Source organism: Dendrobium catenatum, unplaced genomic scaffold, assembly GCF_001605985.2.
Source record: "Dendrobium catenatum unplaced genomic scaffold, ASM160598v2 fragScaff_scaffold_716, whole genome shotgun sequence".
Classification (NCBI taxonomy): domain Eukaryota; kingdom Viridiplantae; phylum Streptophyta; class Magnoliopsida; order Asparagales; family Orchidaceae; genus Dendrobium; species Dendrobium catenatum.
In genome coordinates, this window is record NW_021319178.1 from 16,717,683 (window position 1) to 16,744,625 (window position 26,943).

Consider the following 26,943-nt stretch of genomic DNA (forward strand, 5'->3'; position numbering starts at 1 on the left):
TTTGTCAAAGTATATTTACTATATTAGCATTAAAGATTTAATACATATATTTATAGAACAATAATTATCTTATACTATAATATATGAGCTAAAAAAAAATCAAATATTTGAATAGCAGATTGACTATGATTATCATTATTTTTCATCATAAGCGACTTTAATTGTGATGCATCATCCATTTTGACTTTAGAGAGCTCGTCTGCTAATCTCATAATAACATTGGGTGTTATATTTACACCAATCTGTATTTATTAAATAATTGTCGTTTGCAAATATTCAAGCCCCAATGTACGTGGGCTCCAAAAATTCGCGCCCCAATCTCTTCAGGGACCCCCTTCCTTTCCTTTTTTTTTTTCATTTTGTTTTCGGGTTGTCGAGGAGAGTTTTAACAAGTATGTTCATGGGTAAATTTTCAGAAGGCATATTAGATTTGAAATAAGACACTACCCAGAGATTTCACCCTCATTTTGTGAAGACTTTTTTATCTAAGTTTTGGTTTTCTATAGGCACAAACCCCTATAGTTAATTACCCCTCCCAATAATGAGACCTCCCAATAATGAGAAAGAACTTTGGATTAAGGTTGGTTGTCAAACATATACGTAGAGATACATAGTATTATAAGCATAAGCAGTTATGCGTTTTGTCCCACACACACTGTTCTGTATTTTCCTCCTCATGGTGACTCATACATATAGATATCCTGTATTGTATTCCAATAGATAATAATAATATTTTCCTCTCTTCCGCTTACCTTCTCTGTTTCGTTCAAGCCTCTCCTCCCGTCTCTTCACTCTCACATGGTATCAGACTGCCAGGATGAGGGATAACGATTCAACCTCCCTCAGCCAACCCGACTCTACTACCACCATGTCTACCGGCTCTCAAGAACTCCTCATCCCGCCGACATTGAAGTTCATTCTCTCTAACATCAAGAATCTGATTCCCTACACCCTCACCGTTGAGAACTACATGCTATGGCGGACACAAATCTATCAACACCTATCTGCAAACGGGTACGCAGACTATCTCACCGGCATTGCCGAAGCTCCTCCGGAAACTCTTTCTGCAGATCTCGCAAAATGGCGCCTCGTCGACACCAATCTCATGTCAGCCCTCTTCTCCACAATATCTCAGACAATCTTGCCTTATGTCATCAACGCCACCTCCGCCCACGAAGTTTGGACGGTTCTTGAAAAACGCCTTCAAGCATCTAGCCGCTCACGGATCCTTCAGCTCAAGAACGAGCTTCATCACATTCAGATGCAAACACTAACGATGCAGCAATATCTAGCAAAGATTAAACAGCTCGTCGACTCAATTGCTGCGTCTGGCACCAAATTAGATCCCGAAGATATTATCCTGTACACACTAAATGGTTTACCCGCCCAATACAATTCAATCAAAACCTATATACGATCATCTTCTCTTCCCGCCGATCTTGACTCCCTCTACTCGTTACTCTGCAATGAGGAGCTCCACATCAATCAAGATCTCAAGAAAGAACCGTCTCAGCTGCCAGTTGCCCTCTACACAAACAAATACAACCCCAATCGATCCAAGAACTCAAAAAGAACATCACAATACCGTAGCAACAACAACAACCGATCAACCTCAGGTACTGATCAACCCGCCACTTCAAATGCAGGACCGAACATTTCAAACAACCAACGTCCGACGTGTCAAATCTGCGGCAAATCCGGTCATACCGCTATTACATGCTGGCATCGATGCAACATGAACTACAACTCCAATCCCAACCCAACACCCCGAGCGAACCTTGCTCAATCCACGCAAGAAGGCGGTCAAAGCTGGATCTTGGATTCTGGCGCCACGACTCACATGACATCGGCTGGCACCATTCTTCAGAATTCAAATGTGTACCAAGGATCGGACTCTGTTTCAACAGCTAACGGCTCCACTATGTCCATACAAAATTATGGCCAAGGTTTGCTACCTCTTCCAAATACTCCGCGTAAGCTTCACCTCTGTCATCTTCTTCATGTTCCCGCCCTTACACACAATTTACTTTCTGTCTCCAAACTAACAAATGACAATGCGATATCAATTACGTTTGATTCTAATGGCTTTCATGTTAAGGATCTACAGGATCATCAAATCCTTCTCCATGGTCGCCTACATAATGGAGTTTATGAACTCCAGCTTGCACCCGATCGAAACCTGCGGGCTCTTCATACCACGACTCCAACACCGATTACTTGGCATGCTCGTCTCGGGCATCCTAATCATCAAATCTTTAACTTTCTTGCATCGTCTAATTCTGGTTTTAATAAAATTTCTTCAGATTTTTGTTGCATTTCTTGTCAATCGGCTAAAAGCCACAAACAGAAATTTTGTAACAGCAATTCTGAAACAAAGAAACAGTTTGAGTTGATCCACTCGGACCTATGGGGACCGGTTCCTCAATCCGAACACTCTACTTTTCGTTACTACGTAATTTTTATAGATGATTTTACTCGTTACTGTTGGATATATTTCATGAATTCAAAATCTGAAACGATTAACTGCTTTAAAAGTTTTCTCAGTCTTATTAAAACACAATTCGATTGTACACCAAAACGCTTTCGCTCAGACGGTGGAGGCGAGTTCACAAGCACTGCCTTCCTCTCCATTCTTCAAGCTCACGGCATACTTCATCAAATCAGCTGCCCTCATACCCCAGAACAAAACGGCTTAGCGGAACGTAAACATCGGCACCTCCTCGACATCACCAGAACATTGCTGCATGCGGCAAACTTACCGGACAAGTTCTGGCTCGAAGCTATCGCTACCGCCAATTACCTTATTAACCGATTACCTTCCAAACCACTATCACTCAAGTCTCCCTACCAAATGCTCTACAATGCCACACCGGATTACTCACATTTACGAACGTTCGGCTGCCTATGTTTTCCCTGGTTACAACCATACACGCATAACAAATTTGAACCGAGATCTCAACCATGTCTATTTCTCGGTTACTCACCCAACCACAAGGGATACAAATGTTTTAACTTGAGCAACAACAAAATTCACATATCCAGGCACGTGCAATTCTACGAAAACATTTTTCCGCTGCACAACAAATCAACATCGGATTCACTCAGCTCACCGTTAATCAGCTCCGTTACCCCTCCTCTTCTCCTAATGCCTACTTCCACAATCTCCACGGCAACAGATCCTTCTCATAAGACCAATTCAGATCCACCGATCACAACTGCTCCTTCTCATTCTACAAATGATCAGACTCATCAGCTTTCATCCAGCCCGGAGCCACGCCACAACTCTGCACATCCATTCCATCCTATGCAAACAAGATCAAAATCAGGGATTACAAAACCAAAGCAGCTCCTCTCTCTACTGAGCAATTCCGATCCTCTGCAAACTCCTACAACTTACAAGCAAGCATCCAAAAACAAAATCTGGCAGGATGCAATGAATAACGAATATCAAGCACTTCTCAAACAACAAACCTGGACACTTGTACAAAAACCGGCCAACAAACCGGTTATTGGATGCAAATGGACTTACAAAATCAAGCAACTTCCAAATGGCCAAATCGATAGATACAAGGCGCGACTCGTTGCACTGGGATATGCTCAAATCTTCGGTCAGAATTACAACGAGACTTTTAGTCCCGTAGCAAAAATGGTAACAATACGCTTACTCTTAAATCTTGCAATCAACCATAATTGGCCCATGCTATAGCTAGACGTCTCCAATGCGTTTCTACACGGCGACCTCCAAGACGATATATACATGAGTCAACCTCCAGGCTTCGAGGATCCTCTCCGCCCGGATGCCGTTTGTAAGCTACACAAGTCTCTCTACGGTCTCAAACAGGCGCCCCGTCAATGGTTTCAGAAACTCACAATGGTACTTCAATCAAACGGGTTCAGGTGTAGTCGTTCCGATCCATCTCTGTTTATTTTTGCAAAACTTCACATCCGAATTTACTTCTTAATCTATGTTGACGATATCATTATGACAGGAAACGATCAACAACACATTCAAATGATCCTTGCCGAACTCAGATCCGCGTTTGCCCTTAAACAATTAGGAGAAATTTCTCTTTTTCTCGGCATTCAAGTGACTCGATCTAACAAAGGATTCTTTTTATCACAGGCACATTATGCTCAGAAATTACTTGAGGAAGCCGGTCTCTCAAATTGCAAACCAGCGCCTACACCTATAGCTCCAACATCCAAACATCAACTGCCAAACACCAAACCATTTCACGATGCATTTCTCTACCGACGGCTATCAGGTGCTCTTCAATACCTTTCCATCACACGACCTGACATTGCTTTTGCTGTTAACCAGGTGTGTCAACAAATGCATTCTCCGACCGACCGAGACTTTCAACAACTGAAACGCATACTTCGGTATGTCAAAGGAACTGTTTCCTATGGTCTACCGATCATAGCCGGCGACACCAACCTTCGCACATTCACTGATGCAGACTGGGCTTCAGACAACACAGATCGCAAGTCCATATCAGGATTCTGTACATTCATGGGACCTAACTTGATCTCCTGGTCGGTAAAGAAGCAAATTACAGTAGCAAAATCTTCAACTGAAGCTGAGTATCGAGCCTTATCGGCAGCTACCTCAGACGTTCTTTGGCTACGACGACTCGCCGACGAACTTCAGCTACCACAGAAAACACCGACTACGATCCTATGTGACAACATCTCTGCAATTGCAATAGCGAAGAATCCGGTGTTTCATGCCCGCACGAAGCACATCGAGATTGATTTTCAATTCATACGTCACCACATTCTCAACAATAACATCTCCATACAACACATCTCGTCACAGGAGCAAATTGCAGACATCTTAACTAAGCCGTTCGCAGCTTCTCGGTTTGAATATTTATGTAACAAATTATCCATTCAATCACAGAATGCATAATTTGAGGGAGAATATAAGCATAAGCAGTTATGCGTTTTGTCCCACACACACTGTTCTGTATTTTCCTCCTCATGGTGACTCATACATATAGATATCATGTATTGTATTCCAATAGATAATAATAATATTTTCCTCTCTTCCGCTTACCTTCTCTGTTTCGTTCAAGCCTCTCCTCCCGTCTCTTCACTCTCACAAGTATCTGGTGTATAGTAGCAGCATGTTTGGTATGCGAGAATTTCATATTTAAAATTAAAAATTTGACCATATTGCACTTACAGGTGATGGTGATGAGTGATGATGAGTCTGATCAAGATCTCATGGTTTCATCATCTCGAGCCAACATGATTCCTAGTCTACTTAGTCAGAGGAGGTAGTCAACCAAACCTAACATAAGGATCCTTATCCGTAGTCACCAGTGTGGTGCCATTTGGTGATGAAATCACCAGATAGAGGACACATGTCACATCCTTACTATGAAGAGACTGATTGAGAATGAATCATAGTGATTATTTTAAAATTTTGAATTTTTATGGGCATTTAGGAGACATTATAAATTTTTATGATTCTCTCTGGTTGAGATTTTCTATCAACATGGCTATCATCGCAAAAATATATTATAATCACAATAAAATATTTATATTTTTTTAAGCTTGAAAGCATAAAAAAGTATAGGGCCCCCTCTGGTTGATACAAACATTTAAAACGGCCATTATTAGGGTTACGTTGGTGGTCAAATTTTTGTTGATTGAACATTGTCGATTCTGTCAATTTATTGACAGAGAATCAAGTTCAAATCTAAATTCCTTTCTTAACCCACACAACATCATCAAGCATCACATGTGTACCTACGTTACGCTCGTCGGGATCCATACAAGTATATATTATTGAATGCATTTATATGGTTGTTCTATGTATGCATGCTATTATTGGAATGAAGCCCTAGCCTCTCCATATTGCAAATACATACTGGAGGATAATTGGAAGGTGAGTTATATTAATTAATCAAGCTCGAGTGTAATCCTATGAGTTCAAGATGACTTACGAGCCGACTTGTTTATAACAAAGAGAGAAAATTATTATGATTTAAATAATATTTATAATAAAATTATTAAAAAATGAGAAATTAGAAGATAAATCATAAATAATCACTTGAAATGAGAAGGATATATAATTTTCAAATATTTTTGATAGCTTTATAGATGAAAATATGAATTCTAATGTATTTAAAGTGTATTTTATAATAATATTTTTAAACTTGCTTGTAAGCGAACTAACGAGTGAGTCAATGTTGGCTCAAATCTAACTCATTTGCTCATCGAGCTTAGCTCATAAGTTATAGAGGCAAGTTAGTTTAACTCACTTATACATTGTTACATATAAATTGTACCATAAAAAGGCTAAAGGAAAGGTTTGGCTATAAATTTGGAGTCATTGGTGGTTTGAATTATTTTTTGAGTTACACTTGTCTCGAATTACTTTAAGATTTCAACTTTTTTTCGGACAACTTTCATATTGCTTCTTAAAGCAGCTTTTTAGCACAAAAAAGTTAGAATTTTGTACTAAAAAACTGCTTTAACAAGCATTAAGAAAACCATCCCAAATGAAGCCTTCATTTGAGACATCTTTCTAATTGTTTTTTTAAAGCAGCTTTTTAGTATAATTTTTTTTTAACTTTAAATTTTTGTATTTAAAATATGATTTAGAAAGTATTAAGAAATTTATTCCAAACTAAACCTAAATTTGGCCCTAATAAAGTTGATTTTTGATGATGTGTAAGCCTAGGCTCCTTTTACAATGCTAAAATTGTTTATAAAATATTTAAGATGTATAATTAGTTAAATACTGTAAAAAAAAAAATATTATGATTATTATAAATTATAATAATTTTTTCTAAAAATTTGATAAATAAATTCTTATAATTATTATATTTTAATGGTTCTAATAGTAAAAAACTCATTTTTATAATAAAATATCTGAAATAAAAAAATAATCAAATAAAAGTATAGCAGTAGTTTGTAAACTTAAAGGGTGGAAAATGTTTAATTTTATTTATTAAACAATAAACTTTTAAAAATAATTTTGATTTATATAACAAAAAAAATCGCACGTGTTTTTAAAATAATTTGACGAGCAAAATAAATAGACTTTTTTATGAGCTATTAAGAGATAATCATGCCTTCTTCTCCTGGGTTGATTTTTTCCCTTTGTAGCATTTCTTTTGTTTTGGCTATCCCGGGTTTTTGGCTTGTTGGCTTACGTTGTATCTTTTGTGTTATTTTAGAATAAAATTTTCTTCTTTAAAAAAAAAGGGAAGTTTGTAGCAAAAAAATTTCTAGCCCTGCAAAGCTTGGATACAAATCTCTCTTGTTTACGTGTTAGATCTTCGTGCACGAAAAGGATACAAAACTCTATCTCTCTCACTTGTCAGGAATTTTAGCCTACAATATTATTGACAGTTAAAAAAAAAAAATAAAAGTCAAGCCTGCACACCTTAATTGAACTCATAGGATCATAATTGAGTCAAGCGTGACCCTCATCAATATAACTAGCCTAAAACTAAGTCGAGTCCAAACTGAGTCCAATCAAGCCAAATTCCTCTAATCAAACTCAATACTTGCAAGCTAGCATCAAATACTTATGACATTGATCCATAATTGTCCCTTAAGATTTTTTTTGAACAATTAATGGGTCAAATCAAACACTTAAATAAGATGAGCTACACTTGAGGGCACTAATAATGGTTTTTCCCAATTGGTCTGTAATAGGAGTTCATAGATTAAGATCCATTTTAACTTAGAAAGCAACTTATGTTGAAACCATTAATTAAGATCCATTGGTCTCTATATGTGTATCATGTTTATTCACTAATGATGATATGGATTCTGTTATGTTATTACACGTATGTCCTCATTTCTTAGGATGCCACATGCATTATTGATTTTGATACATTATATATTAACAATGATTATCAAGGCTAGAGTAATCTTAATGAGGCTAAAGTCTTGAAAGAATTATTGTTAAGATTTAAGAGAAACCCAAAAAAGTTGAGGTTGAAGAAGACTATACTATACCATGACTACCAAGTTAGATATGGTATTAATAGTTCAACTTTGAACTAGTTGAGTCTTGCAACTTAGTGTGATAGAGCAAAAAATAAAGGAGATGTAATCAAAGAAATTTTGGCTTCTTCACAACTTGTCTAACAATAGGGTAAGGTTGAAGATATACATCCTCATAAAGCTGATTATAATGTCTTAACATATTAGATGAAATTTCTGATGATTTTGGGTATATGTGATGCTCTCTTAATGCCTCTTGAATTATGAGAGACATTCTAGGAAGTACTTGTTGATCCTAACAAATTATTGGCACAACTTGGTAGGATTAGTGCATGAGAGGCCATTTACTTAAAAGAAACCCTCAAAATAATCTTTTAGGATGAAGATCAACTCTTAGGGACTACTGATCATATGAATGTTAGGGTCAACATGATATTGATAGATCTTGTTTGAAGACTCTTAACTACCTTGAAATAAACATGTAAGAATTATGTTTTGATAATGTTATATTGTGGGATTTTAATAAGAAAGTGAGGACTTGGTTGAATAACTCAATTTCTTTAAGTTGGGCCAGAAAAAATTTAGTTTATCGGTGTCTAAATCAATAGTGGCCGAGCCATTGAATATGATCAATAAAAAAAGGATAAAAATAGAAAGTGTCAATATATCTAAATTTAATAAGAATTGAAGAAGTTCCAAATGCATTATCTTTGTAGTTATGTACAAGCCATAACAATATTTGTTCAAAAACAAGAGGGGCAAAGTTACTATTTTTTTGTGCCTCCATGTGAACAGCTTAAGGTGAAACATATTATCTCCTACAGTGTACTTGAATCCTTAGTCCATAATTATTTTGAAAATCATGAAGAGCCAACTGCGAATGAAGTAGTCTAGCAGTTCCTTCAGGAGGATTCTTAATAAGTACATGTTTATCTATCTATACAAGCTAAATTCTGCTGAATAGTAGTGGAAGACCAATGCTCCATGATTCAACCAAGGGTTGGGCTATACTATAATAGAGTATGCGAGCTCTGTCAATTGCTTTATGATATACAAGCTTTGTTAAGGTTGATGATATTTTCATAACTAACATGAAAAAATTCAAATCCAAAAAGAACCTCTAAATTTTAAGAAAGATGGTTAAAATAATATTTATGAATTGGAAGACAATAAATATGAATGAAAGAAAAATCTTGTCCTACCTTTATAGGTGCTTAACTTTACAAGCAAGAAGCTAGAAAACTTACTGTAAAACTCCATCTTATTAATAAAAAAATCAATTAAATTAAAATGGTATTGCAGTCTTGTGAATACAAAAGAACAGAGAGGAGTGTAGACATGGATAAAATGAAACGAGAGATCCACTGCAAGGGAAAGATAGAGTGAGAGATGAAGAGAGAGAAGGAAACATAGAGACAAAGAGATCGAGGGAAGAGAAGAAGTTTTCAACATGGAATTTGTATTCACTCGATTTTTGACAGGGATAAAGTCGCCTCCTAAAGTGAGAGGGAGACTGAGAGATTGATTGCATGAATTGGGACATATAGTCAAGTGGACTATATGTATTAAGAGTTTTATATGATGAGGTCGAAAATTTTAAATATAATTATAAGAAGAATAGAGTTTATTATATTATCTATGAGTTAATGCTATAGAAACGTGGCATTGCTACTCCTAGTGACAAGAAAGCTACCTCAAAGTAATCCTTCCTAACTCATCTCAAGCAATTCCTATTGCTTTTTATTTTTGGTTTTGTGTAGTAGGGGTTCAGGTTGACCCGACGGGTTGCCGGGTTAACCCGGAAACCTGTTTAAAATGTGTTGCTGGCATCTGCCCCGGCTGCCCGCGCTCTGCCCGCCTAGCTGCCCACGCGACAACCCAGCAGCCTGTCGATGCCACCCGTGCGCGCTAGCGCCTGCTCGAGCGCTCGCCAAGACCGCCCACGCGCACTCCCGCCTGCCCTCGGACGCCCAAACCTACCCAGTTGCCCGCTAAAGCGCGCACCCGAGTCCTGCTGGCGTCAGCGACGTCTCGCCGCAAACTCACGTCCGCTTCCTGTGTCGGGTCAGATCAACCCGGCAACCCATTGGGTCGGGTCCGGGTCGAATTTCCGACCCGACCCGAGTTGGGTTAGGGTCAACCAGTTTGAACCTGGGTCAGTTCCGAGTTCGACCCGAATCCGACCCGTGACCCAATTTTGACACCCCTAAAATATGGAAATAGTACTAAAAAAAATGGAATTTATTGAATAATTTTGTCTACTTAATATGTTAGCTTAAAACTGAAAAATGAAGTGATTAGAGACCTGAATTAAACTGCTAGATATTTAACCTTTTCAAATACTTAAAATCCTCTGGCTCGACCTTCCGTCAAATCAAAAATGAATTAAACAATTAATACTTTTTTCCTTCACCAGAATATTCATATCAACTCCAAAAAATCTCTCAGAAGTAACCTTCTATGTAACATCAGACGTCTCATCTTTCCCATAGGTAAAGTCCAAATCAATATTAATGACTTTAGGATCAGTCGGTTTCAAAATACACTCTCCTTCTCATAAGAGACATTAAGTAAAGTAATTTCTACACACTTCTTTTTTGCATCTGCTACAGCAGCATCCCAAGATGAAGAAACTACCTTCTGAACTGGTAAGTGCATAGAAATAAAGTCATCATTTGAGGTATTCAACTCAGAGAGAGCAATTAGTTCTCCTTTCCTCATTGCAACAACATTTTTATTGAATTGATAGTCTCTACAGCAAGAAGATGAATAATCTCAGCAGGCACAGGAACTCTAGATTTAAAGCTGTAGCATCTAAATCCACCTTCAACTTCTTCAAGAAGACAATATAAAAGGAATGATATGATCTCTTGGAATACATGGCTCAAAGAAGATGAATAATCTCAGCAGGCTCACTTTGAAAAATTAAATATTTATAAACTTCCTAATAACGAGGGGTATATTTAAATAAAATTAAAATTCAACTCAGAAGATTAAATCTGAACCATCCACATGGTATCCAATTAGATGTTATAAATACACTTGGCTAACTGAATTTCATTCAACAATCAGATTCCACATGAAAGCAAATAAGCAATAAATAGGATCAAATTCTTGCCATTCAAAAAGATGAATCATAACCAATCACCGCTCATACAAGGTGATCTTTCAGGGCATCTCCAACCGAAATTCTCATTTTTCACTGCAAAATGCAGTAAAATCAAAAAGTGCCATGATTCATCTCCAGTGGAACGCAATTTTGCCCCCAAATCATCGCTCGTTTCTTTCGCGCCTTTCTCAGACGAGTTCGGTAGAGAGAAAGAAATGGCGCAAGTGAACAGTGTGACGCCAATATTGGGGTTGCACTGTTCAACTGAGATCAAACGGTTGCGACGTTTGAGGACCTCCATTCGGCTGTTTGCCGAACGGTTGGAGATGGTCTCAAAGAAAGGGACTCAGCCGTTTCATTTGGTGAAACCCTTCCAAAAGCATAATTTTCATTCCTCAATGAAGACAAAGGTTCGATCAGCATCCCTTTATAACAACGGAAATGTTTCCTAAAGGCTGACTCACAGGAACAAATGGAATCACCTTCCCAATTTTTTGCAATCCTATTTGTATTTGATAAATGTTCCCGGCTTAGATGAAAAGAAGGATTTCTCTCTATTACACAATAGATCTATGTCATAAGATCGAACTACTTATTCTTCTAAACCTAGTTATTTAATTTATTTGTTTTTATCAAAATCACAACAAAAAATTTCTTTAATTTAGGAACTCAAGAGAAGATTATATTTTCCTTCATATTCAACCAAATAGTCAAAAATCTATAAACAAAGTAAGTTTATTGCTTTTGATTAGTACAATATTAATGCAAACTTCAAGGTTTCTTCCATTTTGAGAAATGAAAAAAGTGGCATTACCTTCTAGCAAAAAGTGGAATTGGCATGACCTTCTAGTAACATAAAGCATGTTCTTCATTTTTAATTAGATGCATCTATTATAACCAACAACAATCTAAAAAGGCATGGACAAAGATCAAGACATTTAATCTTACAAAGAAAACTCTTGGTAAATATATCTCTTGGGGAGGCTTTAGAGAAGGACTCATTTCAGGAGTTTGATATTATCTCAAATAAGTTCCAGGCATTATAATTCCTCTCGAATATTTATTGCAGCATTTTGGGAAAAGACAGTACATGAATGGAAAACATACTACAACTATTATATCTATTGTTTACTACAAAAAATGTCTACTCTAACTTTAATATTTATGAAGGCTTAGTTCATCTTCCAACGATAACTATAAATATAACAATGACACATAATTGGTGGTTCACAAATAAACTAAAAAACACTACACTGCTACTTAATCATAACTCTTCCTCTCTTAAGAAGATTGATTGCACTTACTAATACTCATTGGTCGTACTCTGATTTCTGAAATAAATATTTAGTCTTGGCTTGCACAATAGTGGATGTAGGTCATTTGATCAAACGACTGCATATGTTATGCTTACTAATCCTGTTTTGATTATTTTTTCTTAGCCTCAACATTGAGTAACACAAGAATTTTTTCTTGAACTATTAACATTTGTACTCCTCTCATCTCAGGACAAAAACAAGTTTCCACCATTTATATTCTTCGTGCCTTCTATGAGAACTCAACTATTACTCTAATAGAAAAAAATAGTAGAAGAGAAAATTGACAATAATGATAATCAATTTGATTCCCAAGCACAACTTAGAATTATGCACTGTAAGCATCATATTAGAGAACCTTCAAACAATACATTTGACACTCAAGAATAACCGGAAGTCCGCTTCGTAGAAATTTGTCAGCATTTTACTACAGTGATTGAGGAAATGAATATAACCTCTACATTCCAACCTATATTGATTATTCAGCATACTCGCCCACCCAATAAGGAAAATGATGTTGTAATCAATGACACAACTTTTCACCCGCATACTATGATGTATGACTACCCATTCAAACTAGATCTTTTGGAGGAGATGGTCATGCTGAAGTTCAAGGCTAAAATGTGTTAAGATACTATTGACCATTCTAATCACATCAAGACATTTCAAGAATTTCTTATCACTATACAATATATTGGATGCTATAAAATAAATCCTATACACCTACACATTTAGGAACTTAGCATAAAAGTGTCTCAATCAACTTGTACAAAAAATTATCCTATTTGTTCTTTGCATAATGCCTTGCATCAAAGAGGCCGTTCAGGATCTTTCAATCTCTATTATATATTAAATAGATAGGCAATAGCTTGAGAGAATCTATGTTGAAGTTCAACAAGGCCTCCCATGAAGTGACAAGGTTAGGAGTCATTGGCCAAGTTCACATTAATTTGAGGGTTTCAACTAGAAAGCTTTAAATTCTCCATCGCTAAGAATCCTTCCAACACTAAATAATAACTACAATAATAATAATATTTCTTTCCATCCAGTGAAGAAAAATAGGAGGGTTGATTGTTCTAAACATGAAAATCAATTTAGAACACCACCTCATATGGATCTTAGGAGGCGCCAACAATTGGTAACTCTTACAAGGTACTTCGACATCGACCTACCTCCTTTAAATCAATCACTTGCCACACTCATGGCAATGATTCAAAATAGGGAGTGCATCAAATGGCAGGCTCCAATTAGAAAAATAGTAGAAGGTTTAGATAACTTTAAGAAAACGGATACGCGTTAGCCGGAGAAAGGTAAAGGTAGCTCGGGAAATTGAAGTCTCCGAGCTCCATAATTCGGAGTATGTACATCTCTATTGGTGGAGGTTAGTATTCTGGAAATTCTGTACTGTAACTAAATGAAACTAGATGAATGCCGCTTTGCGAACTCGATTGTATCTGTGCACCGCAGAAGCAGTGCAGTTAGATCGAGTTTCAGGCCTACTCAATGGGTAGAATGGAGTACGACTGGGTTCTCGATGGTCATACAAATTCACCGAGAATTTGGAAGTTCTAACTTTATCATATTGATGAGGACTATAATATCAAGGATTGTAGAGTATTTAGGCTCTACATAAAAAATTAATAAGGTATTGCTATCTTAAAAAGTATCTTGCCAACTAATTTGAGAATAAGCAACTTTAAGAGGGACAAATTGTTGTATCGCAGGTGTAGTCAAAATAATTTGATTAGGCAGATGAGTAAAAACTCTCCATAAATGAAAGTGAATATAGTTTTTTATCTAAATTTATATTAGAAACAGTAATATTATATGCGATATAATTTTTAATGTAATTTTTTTGGCTTTATATAAATTTGCTGTAAAAAATATGAGACTTGTATAACTTTTACTTTACCTTTTTTTTTAAGTGCTGATAATAAAAAGCCTATCGGCTATCATATTAAAAACTCATGAAAAAAATGTGGTTTACTTAGATTAATATTTTTTAAAATTTTTTAGAGTGGCGTATTTAAATGAGTGCATTTTCTGTAGATATCCTATGAACGGCTGGAGATTATTCATTCGCATATTAAATAGACAATAAATTTAGTAAAATTGACATGAGAAAGGGACGGTACGTACCGCGTACTTGTGGTTGATCAAAGTCCCTATATATAAGACCAGAGACGCCTAGATCGGACCAACTGACAGTCCAGAAAGCCAGTCGTTGATTCGTTTCCCCTCTTCCTCTCCTTTCACCACCGGCCGGTGATGGCCGTGGAGATCGCCGGAACTTGCTTGCATTGGTCTCAGCCGCCGCACCTCCGAGGCCCTATCTCGGCCAAAACCGTAGCCCACGCCATTTCTTCTCTCCTTTACACTTCCTTAAGCAACTCCCACGATCGCGTCATCACGCATAATACTGCCCATCATACACCCTTCCTCGGAACTGCCCTTCTTCATCACTGTCATCAAAGAGAATTAGTGAGAGGTGGAAGAAAAAGGGTTTCTTGCAGTGCCAACCTCGACGGCTTCGTTGATGGCGGCGAAAACGAGGAGGAATTTGTGAAGAGGGTTAACGAATTAAACCTCAAATTTAAAATCGAAGCCGAATCTCAGAGAATTCAAGATGCAGAAACCAGCAATAGTTGCGACGAATCAGCCCCTTCTTCTTCTTCTTCTTCTTCATGTTTGGAAGAAATCCATTCCATTCCCCCCGCTTCCGACTCGATTTCACCTCTCCCGATTTCAATAAACCCCGAAATTCCAGCGATGCCGCCGGAATCTTGGGCTGGCAGTGACGGATTCGCGTTGCAAAAGATGGAGCGGAGGGCAAATAGCTTCGATATACCCCTGTCGCTGCGAATTCTGCAAAGCAAGAAGAAACGATGGGAATCGGATGAGATGACGGACTCCGTCTACTCCTCCGTAATGAAAGCCTTCTCCTCTATGGTGTTTATAGTGCGCGAGCTCCAAAGCCAAGTGATTCGCATGCGAGAAGCCCTACTCTCATCCGACAATTTCCAAATCCAGGAGACCCTCGCAAGGGTCCATAGCGAGCTCCATGCCTCTTTCGTCTGGCTCTTCCATCGTATCTTTTCGTCCACTCCCACCCTCATGGTCTACCTCATGCTCCTTCTCGCCAATTTCACCGTCTTCTCAATCACCGACCACCATGCCGCCACCGCACCCTTGCCGCCACCTCAATCCCTCTCCGCCTCAATCGAAGAATCCCAAAACCCTACTCCTCGATTCAATTCATCCACCATCAAAACATTCTCCGTCTGCAGATCTTCCGCCGTCGGTGGAAACGGTAGTGGCGGTGGCAAGCCACCGGCGATCACCGCCTCTGCGGACGACGGCTCGGATCGGTCTTCATCTTCCTTGGGTGACGGAGGCATGATCTTCTCAAAGGCAATTTCGATGGCGGCTATGGACGAGGAGATGGCGACGGCATGGAAAGGGATAGTGGAGAATACGGCGGAGATGATTATGGCCAGCGGGCGGCACGAGTCGCTGATGGATCCCCACACGTTGCGGCGATTCGTGTCACCCGTTACGGTAGAGGCCGAGCCGGACGACTTATCGGCTTACTCTGCGACGGAGCTGTCGTACAGGATCGCACTCTCCGAGAACCCCGACGACGCTCTCCTGCTCTCAAATTTCGCCCAGTTTCTTTACACTGTTCGTCGCGACCACGATAGGTAAACTCTTGAATTATTCATTAAAAAAAAAAAACTCAATTTTGTGTACGAACAATAATCTGTTAACGACTTCACTAAAAAAAAAAAAAAACTTTATTCCTCCGAAATAATTTATGAAGGGCCTGTCTGGCGTATAAAAGGAATGCACGTATTTAAAATATTTTATAATAATTTAAATATTTTTTTATTTGAGTAAAATAAATATTATGTATACTTTAAAAATTGTGGTTGACGACTATGGTGGGCGGCCTTCAACGGCGAGTAGTTGATGGCGATGATCAAAGGCGGTTGACAGTGGCGGCGGGTGGTGTTGACGATGATAGTAGGTGGGCGGTGGCCAATAATTGACGACAACATTTAAATAAATTTATAGTGCATTTGAAAATCATTTTAATTTATACGTCAAATTTGAACTAGATATTGAATTCATACATTAAAATTTAATATTGTATTTATTTTATTTTAAATCAAATACAAATATTCTTGAAGCCACTAATGTTTAAAATTCTTTATACTCATTTTATTGCAAATCAAATAGCCCCTACAACAATTATAATTATTTTGAATGAATTTTAATACGAAATTATATTAGAAATAGCATAAAATTATTGATATGAATAATTTATATTATATTAATTTTAAATGAATTTAATACGTTTTAAATTTATTTTTCATAAAAAAAAGCTGGACTTAAATTTTAAAATAAAAAAAAAGTTTGAAGGTGAGTCTTAATTTTGTTCCCTAATTTTCCCCAAAAAAAAATCTTAATTTTGTTGTCGGGTGCTGAACAGGGCGGAGGAATATTTTAAGAGGGCGTTACGAGCTGAGCCGGCGGAGGCGGAGACACTATGCCGGTACGCGAACTTCTTGTGGGTGGCGAGGAAGGATTTGGGGGCGGCAGAGGAGACATTCTTGGAAGCCATTTCAGCAGATCCGGCAAACAGCTACTATTCCGCCAACTACGCCCACTTCTTGTGGAGCACCGGCGGCGAAGACACATGCTATCCTCTCGATGATCGTGATACGTAAATTTTTATTTTATTTTATTTTTTAGGTTAAATATTTACGTATAGTGGTCTTTTGTTTTTCTTATGCTCTGAGTTATTGTCCATTGGATTGGTTCTTTGGTTATGATTTCATCATATTTTGAAGGTAAGATCATCTCCAACCGTTCGGCAAACAATCGAATGGAGGCCCTCAAACGTCGCAACCTAACTCCTTTTCCTCCTCCATTTGATCTCGGATGAACAGTGCGACGTTAGGGGGCAAAATGACGTTCGATTGGAGACGAATCACGGCACTTTTTGGTTTCACTGTATTTTGGAGTGAAAAATAAAATTTTGGATTGGAGATGCCCTAAAACGTGTTGTCTGTCCTGATCTGAGGGCTGAAAGATTCTAGCATGTATAGTGGTAAATAGTTAGCTAAATGTTTCTGTTAAGAAATAAATCAGCATAATAAAAAAGCCTTGGTTAAGGATTTAATTACTGGGAGCCATTGGTGTCTGCGAAATTCTCTCACTCAATCTGTTGCAAATGCTATAAAAGCCATCCCTACTTATGATTCCTCTTCAATCTCCTTAACATGGGATAACTCTTCTATTGGGGTATTTGGTCAGTATCTCATAAAGTACTAAAATCCTAAGCATGTTATGGCCCTTTTGAAAGGCTCCATGGCTTCATATTGGCTATATGATGTTAGGTATCGTGCCCGCTGGTGGCTCTTTTTGGTTCTATTTGATTATTGCCCATTCGATTTTGCCTGTTGGGACTCTTTCTTAGCCATGGACGATGATGTGTACCATATTTCTGGCTCCCCTTGGATGGTCTGTGGGAAACCAGAGGTTGTTGGATGCTTCTTTATGATTTTAATTCATTGGAAAATAGACTGAGTCCTGGCTTTCGTGGGCTTTTTGGCGCTTTGTGCTCTCTCATGCTACCAACTTTAACATCTCTTTTGCTACTGCGTGGCTCTTCCTCCTTGTTTTTGTTGTTGTTCAAGTTTTAATAGATATGTATTTTCATTTGATTTTTGACTCTCTCGAGCTTGCTCCTCTTTTTTTCTGGAGCATTAGGTTTCTTTTACAGCTTATATTTTTGAAGTTTCATTAATATACGGGTTACGCCCAATATCTCCAAAAAAATGTTATATATTTAAATATTTTGAGTGGTTTGAATGAATATAAAATAAATGAAGATAATTTATTTTGTTAGAAGTAAAATGAATATAATGTAAATTAAATCAACCGCTTGTGGTGGCAATGACGATAGTTGCGAAGCTAGGTAGAGGTGGATGGTGATGAGTGGCAAGCTGCTTCGGGAGGCGGCCGGTGGTGACATGGAGGGGCGATAATCATTGAAAACTACAATGATAAAGAATTTACAATATATTTGAAAATCAAATAATTCTTAACTATTTTAAATTACATCTATATTGAACTAGATGATCAATTTCAAATATTTTAAAATTTTAATTCAAAGCAAACTCTAATATTTTCAAAATCATTATATTTAGGTTTTGTTTGGGACAACTCTCTTAATGCTTCTTAAAATAATACTTTTGTATAAAAATTAAAATTGTTATACTAATTAAAAAGCTATTTTAAGAAGCAATACGAAAGCCATCATAAATGAAACCTTAATCACTTTTACTTCAAATCAAATAATCCATTGCATGAATATCACATAATACTTTCTATTTACATATCTTACATAAAAAAAATTATTTAATTCCATATATAACACTTAAAACTTTTCAATATATCGAATATGACCAATTGACCCCACTACATTACTGTTTATCGTCCTCATTTATGATCGCCCCTTGCTTAATTACTGAGACAAATTAAACTAGCTTCATAGGGAAGTTCATGGTATGTGAAATATTAATACGACTGAAATTATTTGATATATTGGCCCTCTAACGTACCTGATGATATTTTAACCAAGACGCATCAAAATAACTAATTTGGTTGTTTTGTGTTTCAGGGTTACGGCTGGGATAACTTTTTTCTTGTTTCTTAAAACATTTTTTTTAGTAAAAAAAATAAATTTTATTTTAAAAAACTGTTTTAAAAATAATAAAAAAACCGTCTCAAACAAAATCTTAGAATTTACATCAAAATTCAGCCAATCTAATCCATATAATGAGCAAGAGATTAGATGTAACTCACAATGGAATGATGTAAATCACGGTATACTATGCATGAAATATGCAAGTAATAAAACTAACCAATCAAATGTAAACTCTAAGGCTTAGGCTTCCTTTGGGACAACTTTTTTATTGTTTCTTAAAACGGAGTTGTAGTACCAAAATTAAAAGTTTTGTACTAAAACTCTGTTTTAAGAAGCAATCAAGAAGCCGTCCCAAACGAAGCCTTAGTTTGGAACGATTTTCTTGCTGTTTTTTAAAGCAACTTTCTAGTATAAAAATTTTTTGACCTAGAAATTTATATACAATAAAATTATTTCAAAAAACAGAAAGAAAGCAGTCCCTAATGAGACCTGAAGCTCTACAATGTATATGTGAGAGTGTACAATATATACTAATACTATAAGCACAACGATGAAAATTATATTCAAAATAATAGCATTATTAATTTTTTTAAGTAGAAGACACAACCTACAAGAAAACAAATTAAATTTTTTTACTAAAAATTTACTTTAAGAAGCAGTAAGAAAGTCATCCGAGAGAAAACCTAAATCTCAATGTTAAGATGATTCAGTAACATTTGAATTTGATCTTGTAAACATCACATGTACGTAAGAAAAGCAATAATGTTTTCTCTTTACAAACTAATGATTTTCTTACAGTAAAAGCTAAAAACATTCATAAGGCAGGAGCAAAAGATGAAGCTCAGTGGATCCATAAAATATTGAATAAAGTTGATGCCTGCTTTCGCAAGAAACACATGGGGATGCTTTGCAATATCAAATATGTGGGCAGGCTGTTATGGAGCCAAAGGTAAAACCATTAAGAAAACGCCATCTTCATCATTGTTGCTGTGATGAGATGTCAGCGAATATCGCAAAAGTTATTCCAGTTTAGGATAATATAATAATAAGCCTTCGTTTCAAATGGACAAAATGGTGAGCAGCCAATCTTTTTCAGCTTGTTTGTCGGTATGATATTTATATATATATTGAGTTTATTATATCTTTTTTATTATATTATAGATAGTTAATCATGTAAGAGATATGTATAATATTGACTTTTTAGAAGGAAGATACGGGTGATTAATTTAATTTTATGTTTATAATGTTTTAAATAAGATCATATAAAAGAATAAAAATTTGATTTTGATGAAAATCGATATTAATTTAAAGCTCATCGAGATGATTTATATCCTGACAAATTTTTTTATACCGAACAAGATTATTAAGATTATTTTATTCTTTTTTTGGGTGATGGCTTGAAGCATCCTTAGTAATTTTTTTGTAGGTTTTTTATGATTATAATTAGGTGGGATTTTTGGCTTCTAGGTTTTTCTTTATTTTTTTTATTGTATGCTCTTCTGAGCAGTTGCAAAACTTAGATCCCTTTTAAGAACATGTAATTTTCTTTTAATCAACACGTAAACCCGTCTGTGAGTCCCCCCTCCCCCACAAAAAAATATCCGGATATAAAATGCAACAAAATGAACTTCAAGCTGGCTGAGATCTGTTCAATTAAAGATCTATAATATTTATCCTATTCAAATAAATAAATAAATAACTGAAACAAAACTATAAAAAGTTAACTGAATAATATTTTAGCGCACTTAGATTTGGTTCTCATTTACACTGCTAAAATGGAATCACATACAGCACACACACCTAATTTTCAAGAGCTCCATTTGGAGACACTGAGAACATGAAAAGCTAGAAACAATAATGAATCATAATCCAAGGGAAGAGAGGCGAGGGAGAAAAAGACAAGAAGAAGAAGCCCAAATGCTAAAATTTGCAGAGGGAATTATTCAATTCATCATAATCATCAATATAAATATAATAAGGGGAAGAGAATATTACCAGGATATAAGTAGGGTGGGTAGTTATCCACTTAATTAATATAAACGAGGGTTGTAATTCACTCAAACGACGACTCTTCAAAGCATGATTTTAGAGTCATGGATTGATCCTTTGTACTTGGGCCATGTGTGCTTATTTATTGGCCCTAGATTATGAATTAGAAATTAAATTGGAGTGATAATGTGTGTTATCTTTAGATATTTAGTTGAACAATCATTATGTTAGCTATTAAAAGTGTAAAATATCAATTTCATGACATTTGAATCTTACATATATGTTTGATAAATAACATATTGAACCTAAGAGTTATATTATAGAAGTTACTTCATAAACTATATAGGTTGACTAAACTCGCACACCACCATTTGTATTGAATGTTATCTATTAGATAAATGTATTAGAATGCTCTTTTATAATTGCAACTTAATAAGTACAATGCTTATCCATCTTTTTCATCACATAAATATTATAAGAAAGCTAATTGCATGGGGCACCTAATATATAAGGGTCATATTAGTGAAGCCAATTCATGAAATTTATATGTCAAAATTTTATTTTGATTTATCGACTAAATATGTCCCTAATCAGCCTATTCTAACTGCCATCCAAGTAAGATTTTCACCGATTATAATATCCCAATAGATAATGCATCATAACAAATATTTATTATAACAATTTAAGATGTCTCAATCACTAGCACTTTTTATAATATTATTCACATTATCTATTTTTTTAATAAAAATTACAATATTAGTACAAAATGATACAAGATAACATAAATAACAAACAAGATTATAGAATCAACATAGAAGAAGCAAAAGTTGCTCTCTATCTAAAAATTTTAAGAATTTGTGTGTGTGGACAGTGAGATATTGTCAAATTTAGAAAGAACTACACTACTTAGTACCCCGTCGAAACTTCAAAAAATATTCAAACCAAACATGATTTGCCAACCTATAACACCTCGATCTCCTCAATGTTTAGGAAGAAAAAAAAAATCTCTCTATATAGAAAGAACCACATTGATTGCTAAAGATAAATAATAACTACACTCAACTCTTTCCAATTCTAGCTTTCCTCTTTCCACACATAATGCCCCGCACTTGGCTATCCAGTTAATTATATAAAACCCCATTATTAGTGCATTTCCTGAGCTCCTCGTGGCATCTAATTTAATCTCAAAATTAAGTTAAGAAGCATGGCTAAAGGCTCTAAAATTCCAACAAGTTTCTCGTAAGCTAGACGATAGTTGCTTGTGGCTCATCTAATCTTTGGAACAAATTAATCTTCATTGACTAGAGAAATTATTCTGTGGGGACGCCGAATATTGTCTGGAGACCAATCAGAATGAGTCACGTCAGTATCGCGGCTTGGTACTCCTCGGTATTGTGCTCATTATTGCTGACGTGGCTCATTCTGATTGATCTTCGGATATAGAGCTACATTTGATGTCCGCACAAAATAATTTCTTCATACTAAGAGTAAAACACCAAACTTTTGTAAACCAAGCTCTGTTCTTCTGATCTCGAGAGATTAACTATGCGTTACAATATGCATGATCGATGCTATTATGGCAACTTGATCTATTTTGTAAAGCAAACAACTATGATGAAGCATTCAATTAATGTGTCATTGAATGTGTTTAACAATAAATTAAAGCCCATAACCTCTTTCCTCCTATGGATAACTGCATGTTGTCTCTTCTTCTTTCCTTAGTTTCTATATATGCCCATCTCATCACTCTCTTCTCTCTCTTACTTATTAATTACTTATTAGATTAATTAATGGAGGAAGAAAATACTTTTCTTACTAGTTCTCAGAGTAATCAACTTCTCCTTCAGCCATTATCTCCTCTCATAGTGCCATTGGAGAGCTCTTTACGTGAAAAAAAGCAAAGTTTGCTCATGCAACGTGAAGGCTTTGCTGGTCTACAAGTTTTCTGCTATAATAACGGAGGAAGAGTTGATGAGATGGATTGTGCAACTGTAGATGGAGAGAAGAGCGTAGAAATACCTTCTTCTTCGTCTGCTATGGAGGTTTCTATTGGAATAGTAAAAGGCCAGTGGACAATTGAAGAGGACAGGCATGCAAATATACATGTTTTTCTTTTTTTTTTTTTATGCCTTAAATTAATCTCTTTATTGTTTATACACTGCATTTAATTATAATTATTATTACTATTTCTTATAATTTAGAATGCTTATTCATTTGGTGAAGCAACATGGAACAAGGAAGTGGTCTCTAATTGCTAGGAAATTTATCGGTAGAATTGGCAAACAATGCAGGGAAAGATGGCATAATCATTTGCGCCCTGATATTAAGGTGGTATTTTATTATTCTTTCTTATATAATGTTTATATAGTTTTACCAATTTTTCATAAAAATGTTTTGTGTTGATGTGATGATCGATTAGTTCAAAGAATAAGATTTTATTTATTTATTTCAGAATTAAATTAGATATTTGATGATCAAATAATGAAAAAGGAAATTAAGAACTTGTTTCAAAATTAATTTGTAGACACTTTGAATGGCAACCTTTATTTATGTTTTTAATATTAGGGGGTTTGGTTCAACCCCTCATATATGTGAAATCATATATAAGCATATATTTTCTATGTTAATTTTCCTATTTCTTTCTTAAAATATTCATATGATCATGGGCCCTCTATTTAATGAGCTATATATTAGGTTAGTTAATGGATTCAAATGACTAAAATTTTTGTGTTGTGTTTTTAAATCTAATTAAAAAACCAATTATGATTTTATTTAGCAAGTTATTATAGAAATTTACTATTATCTATCCAACTCATTGACCAAATAAAACCTTGAAAAAAATCAAAATTAAATGGCTAGTGGCATATTATATAGGCTCATGTTCATTATAAACACTAGAGTAGTAATAAAGCTTTGGTTGAATGAAAAATAAAAGCTTTGGTTGAATAAATTGTTGAGATGCAAAGCATATTATAACAAGAAAATAATAATAATAACAATAATTTTCATATATGCAAACAATCAATCAGCTTCAATTTGAGTACGCAGTTCATTTGTAAACCCCTACTTAATAGTTTATAGATAACTAATAATGTGAAACTCCTTAAGTAAAAGAAGCTAAACTTTTAAATATCGAGATGTCTTTTGGTATAATAGTTGGAATTTCATTTAAGAAACTCCGCAGTTAAGCGTGCTATTCCCATAGCAATTCAGGGATGAGTGACCTATTGGGAAAATTTACACCAACAGGGCAAAATCGCGAGACTCTTAGGTCAAAGCGAATAATATCTCAATAGTTAAGAGTTTGAGCTGTTACAATCTCATTCATCTCCCTTTAGACTATCATCGACCTGAGCTAAATTTAAAACTACACCCAATGCTCCTCACTCACAATTTGGTGCTGCACCATTAGATGATGATCATGATCATTCTCCTATTAATAAATTCACTTTAGAAGTTGTTCTATCTCCCATCTCCTTCACCCCATCAATAAATTCAAAAGACTACTGTTGCCATATTGCTAACAGAATTGTTACTATGAAAGAAAAGTTCATGACTACTATTGTCTTAGCCTCTTTATCAGGCTTGGTAAATTATCAAAATTAATACATATTAGTTTTCGCACCTTATTTTATTAGATCTGAGGATGAGGAATTGTTGGCAAATTTTGACATCTTAAATCAAAATTCTAATGTTTAGTATGGAATATGCAAAATGAAAATTGTGTAAAGGGCCCTCGTTACTCTAAATTTTTTTCTAAATCTCTTATGTTATATGATTGACCTAAATGGGAAATGGAATAGGACTACGGCTTTGTTTGGGACGGCTTTCTCTATGCTTCTTAAAGCAGCTTTTTAGTATAAAAATATTTAACTTTGTACTAAAAAACTGCTTTAAAAAGTAGAAAAAAAGCCGTCCCAAACGAAGCTTAAATCTCACTCCTCTTCATCTACTCTTTTATTTTAGATTCTACTTTTGTAAATATCATTTCAAGAATGATAATTATTTGTTTTAGAAGAAGTAAAAAAAAAACATAACTATCTCCATATAATAATTTCTCCTATCCCTTACAATTGAAAATTCAAACTTCTCTTTCTCCTTAGGAAGTGGCAAGATAGAGTTCATTAGATAAGCCCAACTTACAATAAACTTAAAAACAAATAATAATAATAATAATAATAATTTATATGTTGAAATTTTTATTTTTTTGTGGCTTAAAATAATATAAATGTAATATAAAGTAAAAAATTGATGGTGGTTGGATGGTGAGAGTAAGCGGATGGAGGTGGCAGCCAACGACCAATGAGGGGCTGGTGACGGAGGACGGCCAAGGTAAGTTGTGGCGGTAATAATGATAAAAAACTTATTGTATATTGAAAAAGCTAAGTACTCAAATATAACTATTTTCTAATACACTAAAATTATAATAGATTATGAATTTCAAATACATCAAAATTTTACTACATATTTCTTTCAATTCAAATATATTTTCAAGACCTTCACATTTAAAATTCTTTATATCTCTTTTACTTCAAAATAAATAACCCCTAAAGTTTGTTTATTAGAAAAAATTCATTGATGCTTTGAGAGTCGTGAAATACATCAACATTCACATCATGGAGATCGAATCTTTGACCACGATTAATTATATCTCTCTTAGTGTATATTTCTTTCAATGTCTAATATCTTGCAGAAGGATAGCTGGACTGAGGAAGAAGAGAGCATGCTGGTTCAAGCTCACAAGGAAATAGGAAACAAATGGGCTGAAATTGCAAAACGCATTCCAGGAAGGACTGAGAACTCAATAAAAAATCACTGGAATGCGACAAAGAGAAAGCAAAGTTCAAATAAAAAACTTAGAAGAAAGGCCATTCATGGAGATGCCGGTGCTTTTAAGCTCACAGCTCTGCAAGAATACATCAAAAGCAAGACTTTAAGCTTACCTGATATTACCCCAACTGCAACTTCCCCATCCACTTGCCATTCGAGCACATCAAATGAATTCCTTCTTCAACCACCTCAGCCTGATGATTCTGAGCTCGCAAGCCAAATGGTTGAGGAGTTGCTTTCCATGGAAAAACCAGAGATCATGAGAGGTTTAGATGAAGAAAAACGAGATTTGTTGGGTTGTTCAAAAGTTGAGTTTGTTTCTCAGTTCTTGAATACGGAGGAAAGCTTTCCTTCTCCTTCCAATGTTACTTCTGCTGGTTTAGAGACTCAAAGTGGAAGTAACTTACAATGGGATTTCTATATATCCAATCTACTTACGGGACCTTCTCTTCCTACGATAGAAGAGATTGGGAGTTTTAACGCTGATAAGGTAACAGGTGCTGATGGTGCCCAGGCTTCACCTATAAGATCTGCAGATATGGATTTGATGGAGATATTACATTGGCATTTGTCACGTTTGCCGAGCAAAACTTTTGGCGGATATTGATTTTATTTTTAATTTCTGAGAAAAATAGCTGTTGGAGGTAATTTACTTTATGATTCAAGTCGGATTTAGTTTAGAGGTTTTTAATTAATTTTACTGCAATGGAGAGTTCTTCTGTAAGCCTTTCTTGTGAATGAATAAGCCGTAGATCTCATCAAGGAGAATATTTTGTTGATCATATTCCAGAGAGAAGCCATCTTCAGCAGAAGGATTTCCCTGCCTCCAATTTAAAATTTGAAAAGGGAAGATTATTTTTGTGTAAATTTGTTATGATTATCTTAATTCTTAACGGCCATGTTTTGTGCTATCGTAACGGTGATAAGCTTTCAATGCATTTGCTCTTGAAAATGGTAAATAGTGGCAACAAGCAGAAATTCAATACAAGATCTAATCTGAGAAGCGTTGAGAAACT

The 26,943-nt window shown here is 35.5% G+C and overlaps 2 protein-coding genes across 2 annotated transcripts; both read left to right on the plus strand.

The window, feature by feature from the left end:
• The first annotated feature begins 14,501 nt into the window (after positions 1-14,501).
• On the plus strand, positions 14,502-17,185 carry LOC110107981. Its single transcript, XM_020838459.2, has 2 exons — positions 14,502-16,094; positions 16,886-17,185. The coding sequence occupies exons 1-2, from the start codon at positions 14,662-14,664 to the stop codon at positions 17,121-17,123; spliced, it is 1,671 nt and encodes a 556-aa protein (XP_020694118.1). The 5' UTR covers positions 14,502-14,661; the 3' UTR covers positions 17,124-17,185.
• A 5,702-nt stretch (positions 17,186-22,887) lies between these two features.
• LOC110107979 (transcription factor MYB64-like) lies at positions 22,888-26,534 on the plus strand. The gene is made up of 3 exons (XM_020838457.1): positions 22,888-23,186; positions 23,299-23,425; positions 25,791-26,534. Exons 1-3 carry the CDS (start codon positions 22,888-22,890, stop codon positions 26,532-26,534), a joined length of 1,170 nt encoding a protein of 389 aa, XP_020694116.1.
• Positions 26,535-26,943: the final 409 nt, after the last annotated feature.